This window comes from Triticum urartu, chromosome 6 (genome assembly GCF_003073215.2).
Source record: "Triticum urartu cultivar G1812 chromosome 6, Tu2.1, whole genome shotgun sequence".
NCBI lineage: Eukaryota > Viridiplantae > Streptophyta > Magnoliopsida > Poales > Poaceae > Triticum > Triticum urartu.
The window spans coordinates 566,593,380-566,601,864 of NC_053027.1; the positions used below are offsets into that span (position 1 = coordinate 566,593,380).

The 8,485-nt window shown below is 47.7% G+C and overlaps 1 protein-coding gene across 1 annotated transcript; it reads left to right on the plus strand.

Annotated features, from left to right (window-relative positions):
- The first annotated feature begins 490 nt into the window (after positions 1–490).
- On the plus strand, positions 491–5,153 carry LOC125513064 (rust resistance kinase Lr10-like). Its single transcript, XM_048678111.1, has 3 exons — positions 491–1,212; positions 3,684–3,897; positions 4,074–5,153. The coding sequence occupies exons 1-3, from the start codon at positions 526–528 to the stop codon at positions 5,147–5,149; spliced, it is 1,977 nt and encodes a 658-aa protein (XP_048534068.1). The 5' UTR covers positions 491–525; the 3' UTR covers positions 5,150–5,153.
- The last annotated feature ends 3,332 nt before the right edge of the window (positions 5,154–8,485 follow it).

Below are 8,485 nucleotides of genomic sequence, written 5' to 3' on the forward strand. Positions count from 1 at the left end.
AAAGAACGAAGACACTTTGACTTGTCATGCTACCTTGGCATTGGCGACTGTCATTAAATAGTTGGATGGATTCCAACTTTTCTTCCATGGAGGATGCTTCTTGGATGTTGCCTATGACAAGTCAAAGCCTATCTTCGGTACAAAGCCAAAAGCTCATGTATACTAGTTTGACTAACAAGACCACATGACTGGATACCAGGCCTGACTATTCTTTCTCTTGTTTGGTTGTGTTCATCAGTCCATATATGCACCAGGAAATCCATATACAAGCCTTCTTGGGTGTTGCCAGTGACAAGCCAAAGCCTATCTTCTATACAAGCCAAAAGCTTTTGTATACTAGTTTGACTGGAAAAAGATTACCAGGCTTTTGCAAATCATACTAGGCTTGATTATTCTTCTCTGGTGTCCATCAGTCCATATGCAGCAGGAAACCCGTATACCACACTGGTCAAGTCTCTGATAAGTATCCTTCTCTTGAACTCTGGTTGCAGCTCCCATGCCTGATCCTGCATCTGTTTAGCTCCCATGACGAACTCCTTTGCATTTCCACGTTCTGTTATACTCCTAGCACTAGCAATCTCCTCCACACTTTCAGTTCTTCTAGCCAAGACTGGAGCAGAAAATACTCTGGGGAAAGCAGTTTGCCCCTCTTTCTCTTGTGGACAACTCCAAGACATCAGGTATCCTTTCCGTTTGCGAGGTGATCCACCTGGCCGTGGTGTTCAAGAATACGAGCTAGTTTGTAGCGATGGCCAGGCTATAATTCACATCAACACAGGGAGATACTTCGTCACTAGCATCTCCTATAGTGACTCTGTTTTCTGGGTTGTTGATGCCAGTTTGGATTATAGCAGCTGCCCTATTCCTGAGGGGAATCAACATCCTTATATCTATGGATTGCAATCAGCTAACACGATACTGCTCTATCCGGATTCAGGCCAATGGGCTGCCTTCATGAGTTGTTCACGCATGATAAAAGATGATGCTATTTATAGGCCTGTCGCTTGCCGGAGTACGAGCACTTCTTTTGTTTATGTGTTGACTACCATGTTTTCTTATTCGGTTCGAAATGTTGAGCCTTCATGTGGATACTTGGCCATGACTCCTCTGGGAAGTTGGCGTCCGAGGCCAAATGGTTATGCAAGTTATGATTATGAAGATGTCGTAAAATTTATGAGGACAGGGTTTGCTGTTAGATTTCCTGGATATCATGCTCCCTGGAAATATTCTAGGATCATCAACAGATGCCTAAATGATTCAGTGAGGTGAGTCTGCACTTCGTGGACTAGATACCGTGGAAAATATAAGATGACTAATGTTTGTTGTTGTATTGATCTAACCCTTGTGAGGGATTATATAGAGTACATGATGGGGTAGAGACTTGGAGTACAAGACAAGTTACATGTGGTTTAAACTAATTCTATATCTATATTTAACCCAACTTATATTCTAACATTCCCCCTCGGTCGTAGCGGGAGTGAAGCGGATGACTGGATTTGAAGTATTGTGCTTCCGTCATCTTCTTCGTTGCGCCATCATCAACTGCGTCTCTAATGAGTGATGGGTCAGCACCTAGGGCGGTGACTGCGTCCCCTTCTGGTGCCTCCCTGGACTCTCCTCTATTCCCTCCCGCAGTCACAGCGAGAGTGGCGTGGACGCTGGTGACGACGCGGACGCTGTTGACTGGAGTTGTTGCCGATGTGTTGCTGTAGACCAAGCCATTAATGTCGATGTCGAGGTAGCCGATCATGGTGATGTAGCCGTGGTCGATGGTGTAGTCGTCGTGGATGATGAAGTCGCACAAAGCCGGAGGCGCAAAAAAATGTGCTATAACGAAGCTGCAGACGTGGACGATGCACCTTGCGGATGTCAGAGGGTGCCGTCGGCGATGAGTCCGCCAGTTTTGCCAAGACCGGAGGAGGCCCATAGAGCACACATCGGTTTTGCCAGAACCGTGTGGCCGTGTAGGGTCGTCACTGTAGTGACGCCGTGTCGATGCAGTCGTGCCGTCGTGGATGACACGGTCGTTGCCGTCGTCGAGGTCGCGTCTTGCAGAAAACTCTGTCAGAGGACGCTAGGTGTCCATCTTGTGGACAAGGCGGCGGTGTGTTAAGAAAGATGTTGGTGAAGACCATGTTGATGAAGACCTTGGCGATGAAGTGTCGGCAATGGCGTTGCAGCGGCGTGTCGATGATGATGACGCTTGAAGGCGTCCCTCATGGCGACGATGTGTCGATGTCGTGCCGTGCCTGAAAGTCCATGAAAATTGCATCTTGTTCCACACCAGTCTGGCGTGTGGACAGTGCATGTTGAGGTCGCTTCTCATAGATGTGCTCGATGAAGTATGTTGGCTGGCAGCCAGGCTAGTCGTACAGGTCGATGGAGTCGGCTTGGTGAAAATCGCGTTCGTGCGCGTGCCTCGAAGTCAAAAACCTATGGGCCTTCCCGGTGTCCGGCGCCGCAGTGACATGCGGCTAGGTGTTGTGGTCGTCGGCCAGATCGGATCACGATGGTGATTGTTCCCACGTGCGGATCGCAGAGACCTGCGTGTCGTTGCCTTTCGACCCTTGCAGAAGGCGCGTGGCTGAAGTCCAAGGCTCCACGCCATGCGCGTACGCATGGACGTCTTTGTGAGTTCGGCCATGCACGTATGCATGCGCACATGGCCGTGTTCCTTGCTGCTCCTTGCGTGAGTGTAGTCGACGCGGCTGTTGGCGCTTGGCGATGGGTAGCTCGGTGCTGAACCGCTGATTCGAAGGAGTTGCTGGTTGCGCCGTCGGGAGATCCATGTACTCGTACGCGATGGAAATCACCGCAGGATCTACGCCCTCCTGTGAACCGAGAACGACGCGTCGTGCAACGTAGCCTCTCGCTGCAGTCGGTGCTGACTCGGACTTGCTTGCGGCTGGCTCGTCGACGGTTTGATCGGATCGTAGCTGGTTGTTGCACAGACATGCTCGCGCCGATCGATCAAGGCTGGACGGGCTTGATGTAGATGAGCTGGTGTTGATACATGCATCTGCTCGTGCATGTGTTGCTGGGCTGCTGGCTATATCGTACTGCTCCATGGCGGGGTTAGCGGCCAGCGCATGGATCGGTGACCTTTGCATAGGCAGATCTCATCTGGTCCTCACCCGTCCGTGCGCGCGTCTCACGGGGTCACTGCTGCGTGTGGCAGCCGACGACGGATCATGAATCGTAGGTTGATGCCGCGTGCTGCAGACGGAGGAGCGCCCATGGCGCCGTTCCATCGCCGTCCGGCTGCTGGGTTGGAGATCGCCGAATTTTATTTGACTAAAGAAGAAATATTAGAAGGAAAATCAAGATATTGATCTAAACTAATCTAATGAACCGAACTCATTTTTGATGGTCGGGTGCCGCGCCCCCAGGGAGAGGAGATTGATCTCCCCGGGGGCGGCGCGCTGCGGAGGTGGAGGAAGGTCCTAGGATCGGCATCGTGAGACTAACCGCTCTAATACCATGTGGAAAATATAGGATGACTAATGTTTGTTGTTGTATTGATCTAACCCTCGTGAGGGATTATATAGAGTACATGATGGGGTAGAGACTTGGAGTACAAGACAAGTTACATGTGGTTTAAACTAATTCTATATCTATATTTAACCCAACTTATATTCTAACAGATACTTCTCTCTCCGGTTGCAGTTTCTGCCTCAAATTAGATTAAGCTGTTTATCTTCTCACCAGTCCCTGTTATAACTTGCAGTAACTTCCATGAAAAGATGTCTAGTTCAAACATCCTAAATCAGACTTCGGCGATTGTTGTTATCGACATGCATTTCTTGAGATGTGTAAATTACTACTCCCACCAAACAAAATTATTTTGGGCAGCGGTGGTCATAGTATCTGCCATAAGTATTGTGAAGTTCATTATCGGTATGATTCTGCAATCCTAAGAACTACAGCTCCATAACTGTATACATCTAACATGATTCTGCAATCTTGTTTATGCAGTGTTTGCAATACTTTACTATCCAGATTAGCCCAATCCTAAGAATTACAGCTCCACAATTGTAGACATCTAACTCGATTCTGCAATCTTGTTTATGCAGTGTTTGCAATAATATCCAGATTAGTGTTTGCACCATTGTCCGTATTGACCTTCCTTGCCTACAAGTACTGGCAAACAAAGATAGCAGTTGACGCAATTGAGAGGTTCCTCCAGATGCAACTAGCCCTTGGCCCAACAAGGTTCGCTTACACAGACATCACTAGCCACTTCAGAGACAAGCTGGGCCAAGGAGGCTATGGGTCCGTGTACAAAGGTGTGCTTCCCGGTGACGTCCATGTTGCCATCAAAATGTTGGTCAGTTCCATGTCCAACGGAGAAGAGTTCATCAGTGAGGTGTCCAGCATCGGAAGCATTCACCATGTCAATGTAGTGCGTCTGGTGGGTTTCTACTCGAAAGAAATGAGGAGGGCTCTTGTTTACGAGTACATGCCCCACGGATCTCTTGAGAAGTACATCTTCTCGCCAGAGAAGAGTTTCTCCTGGGACAAGCTCAACGAGATTGCTTTGGGGATCGTGAGAGGGATCGACTACCTGCACCGAGGGTGTGATATGCAGATACTACACTTCGACATAAAGCCTCACAACATCCTGTTGGACAGTGACTTCATCCCAAAAATCGCTGACTTTGGACTGGCAAAACTGTACCCGAGGGACAACAGCTTTTTGCCAGTGAGTGCTGCCCGGGGAACAGTTGGTTACATAGCTCCCGAGATGGTGTCCCATAGCTTTGGCGCCATATCTTCCAAGTCTGATGTCTATAGCTTCAGGATGTTGTTGCTGGAGATGGCCGGGGGGCGGAGGAATGTGGACCCACAAGCGTCAAGAAGCCAGACATACTACCCATCATGGGTGTACAATCAGCTGTCTCGGCAAGAGGTGGGTGAGATCTCGGAGGCTGTTGGTATCCATCAGGTCGAGAGGAAGCTGTGCATCGTTGCACTGTGGTGCATCCAGATGAAGCCAGACGATCGACCGGCCATGAGCGAGGTGCTAGACATGCTCAAAGCTGGCATCGATGGCTTGGAGGTGCCTCCCGAGCCTTTCTTCTGCGGGGACGAGTTCGCCCCTGCTGCAGATTCTTCAGTATTATCAAAGATAAGTACATTCTCAGAGTGAAATACCTACACGTCGTAGGTTTGAGAGTTTAAGATTATCCTTGGTTAGATTTGGACCTACCTACCACAGAAGGTTCTGTTGTGTGCAATGTGAAGAAGATACTCTTTTCCTTAATACGAAGAGAAGACATTGACAATGATGATGCAAATTGTAAATGTGAACCTAGAGAGAACTGCTTTCTGTAAAATAATTCTATTGGCGCTGTTGTTACTGTTTCTGTACAATTTCGATCTCATTCAGTTGAATATTTGAATGGCAGTGCATTGTGCGATGCTGTAGTATTTTTTTACTAAAGTGTATTCTTTTATGGGTGTAATTGCACAAAATTTGCATGGATTTGTGGTGTTCTTGGCAGGAAGAGATGGCGTGATGATCATGCCGGGGTTTCATATCCTGCAAACGGATATGAAACGTTTTGCTGCAGGAGCAATCATCATTCCTGCAACACATGTAAGTGCAAAACTTTAATCATTTCACAACAGAAGTTAACTGACACTCCATGGATTGTGCACAGATAGAAGGAGCTGTATCATCAAGAAGAAGAACCAAATCGCGGACAGGCAAGATCTGCTGCAATTTGGAGGTTACTGAAAGCTTTGCCATTCTTCTTATGCTCTGTGTCACAAACCCAAATCTCTGTTTGTTATTTAACTTACACACCCACACAACCTGTGGCGTCACCCATAGGCTTCTCTCTTCTCTCCTGCGACGCAAGGTTGATTTTCCTCTCAAACATTCACACAGAAGGATCGGAGCTACTCCTAGCACTTGTTAATTACTAGGAAGTTCAGGAACTCTGTTTCAAACAAAAGTTCAGACATGGAGGCAGGGAGGGATATATAGACAGAGTGCTGTGCTGTGCTGTTTGTTGCTAGTTCAGAAAAGATCATAATCTGCCCTGTTTGTCGTCGTCGGTCGTGGTTAGCTCCGGTGAGGAGCAAGACAGGCATCACGAGAAGTGAGCAGGGTACGAGTGAGAAGTAGCAGCAGTATCTTCGCTGCTGCTGCTGCTGTTGCTGTTTCGCGTTCATCCCTCTCAAGTGTTCTGACATAATAGAGTAGCTACAGAACCGGTAGTGTGCAGTACGCCAGGGTCGGGCTACGCAACCTGTGCCCAGCAGGATACGATGGCCCGATGAAGTGGAGGCCTGGTGAGAGCTCCGCTGGGTGCAGGCACGGCAGGGGAACGGACGGCGCCATGTCTTCCTCCCATCGACTTCTGGCCTGCAACGTTGAGATCATCATCGAAAATGGTAAGCAAGTCCAAAAATGATGTTCCACACGTCAAGTTCAGAAACTCCAAGTTTGAGCTTGCTACTCCCAAGTTTTGAAATGGGCTACTCCATCATGGTTCTTGAAGCAGAAACAAAGCATGTCGCCTCCATCCTTGAACTCTCAAGTGTCAACTGAACCTCTACCGAATCCTGTACACATTGCACCACAAAGTAGTTACAAACCTATCTGCCTTTCTTTTCTGAATTTTGCCGTGATCTGGTCTAACATCAAATAAGGCGCATTTTATTTTTATGTAGCTCAAATCCTGACCGTCGACATTGTTGGTCGTGTTAATGGTGGGCGCATATGCGGCAATGGCAGAAGCAACCTCAAGTGCCAAGTTTGCTCCAAATTCAGGCATGACACGCTACAATGCCGCAACCGCTTTAATCATGTGCTCCAGCCCGAGGATCATCGTGAGCGTTCCGGCGACGCCGCACCACTGGTTTGTACACTATGGACATGAACTGGTACACATGATTAAAGTGGTTGTGGCACTATGTCTGAACGAATGGGGATCAAACATTGGGCTTGAGGTTGGTTCTGTCGTTGCCGCGACCGCGGTATCTTGCCTCTGTTACCAACTCAAATACAACGTTTTGCGGTGCGATACCCCATAGGGATTTGCCTTGAGGTCTGGCGAAGTTGAGCCTGGTGAGGGTCCCCGCTGGGTGCAGGCATGGCAGGGGAACAGACGCCGTGTCGACCTCGCATCGACTTCTGGCCTGCAAATTTGAGATCATCATCGAATCATTCATGAAGAAGAACATAGGGCTACTCTTGCACAGTGCTAGCAAAGTTACGTGACCAAAGTAAACCACAAGTAATGAGTTAGGGCTAGATATAACCAAAAACACTGGAGGCAATGATGTATCCCGATGTTCACTTCTTTGGAGGGAAACTAGTCACTGTTGGAAGGGTGGGTGTTACCATAAAGGCACACCAACACCATGAAAGCTCACCTTCTTCTCGTTGAAATATCACCAAGAAGGTGATTGCAAACCACTGATGGTATACCTTGAGGCGGCCTCCAAACCTTCACAAACGATGGAAAAAATGACAAATCATTTTCTCACCGAGGACTCCTACCACCTAGGAGTCTCCAATCTGCAAGAGTAACAAGATCCATCAAAGAAACAAGGGGGGATCACCTTTTGCTTTGGTTGGAGTGTAGATCGGGCACTTGTCTTTCAGTCCCCCAAAATCAACAAGTTTGAGTGAAATGGGAGGAACATCTCCAAAAAAATCAAGTTACAATTGATGAAGAAGTTACCACGCATCTTGGTCACGGGAAGAAAGGGGCTATTTATAGCTAGCCCCCAAATCGAACCGTTGCCACACATTTCTGCATGGTCTGAAAGTTTCGGGCAGCCCCTGAACTTTCGGGACCTAAAAGTTCGGGGGAAGCATAGATAGTTAGCTCCTTACGGGGACGCCGCAGTGAGCGGCGCTACAGCTAGAGGAGAGCCAGATGCGAGCGGTTGAGGAAGGACCGAGGTGAGCGGTAAGTATAGTGTATGAAACTTTTTTTAGTGTGTCCATGCAAGGGAGTCCATGTCGCACAATACGGTTTGTACGGCTACGTGATGTCCGCATGCTCAATACGGTTTGCGTGGTTACACGACGTCCACAGTACCCCAAGGAAATCAAATATATATAGGATATATATTTGATATTCTGTGATTTATGATTCATGGTTGCTCGTAGTTTATTCAATGCCCAAAGTTGGGCGTCTTTCAACCAACCAGTTGCTTCCCCACCCGCCCGATCTCATTTAAGTGTGTGATCTTGACCGTCTAATCCTTACAATGTATAATCCCTGACCCAATATTGTTTTCTACATATTCAACATCATCGCAACATTTTTCTTCATGGTGCATAAAAAATGGGCACATTTTAGACACCTCATATAGCAAAATAATAATAATAATCAAGGTGTGCATTGCAACAAATCCCCAACAAATCTGTTTTGAAAAGTCATAACATATGCAACTAGAAAATCAATCAAAGCAACATTGGGACTAGAGTATGTAACATGTAAAAAGAATAACAACATGTAGG

Excerpts from the sequence above, each read along its gene's own strand:
- LOC125513064 (XM_048678111.1), top strand. The coding sequence starts at position 526 with ATGACGAACTCCTTTGCATTTCCACGTTCTGTTATACTCCTAGCACTA. Across the intron at positions 1,213-3,683 it reads TTAGATTTCCTGGATATCAT|ATTAAGCTGTTTATCTTCTC; the intron begins GCTCCCTGGAAA and ends GCCTCAAATTAG. Across the intron at positions 3,898-4,073 it reads TATTGTGAAGTTCATTATCG|TGTTTGCAATAATATCCAGA; the intron begins GTATGATTCTGC and ends TTGTTTATGCAG.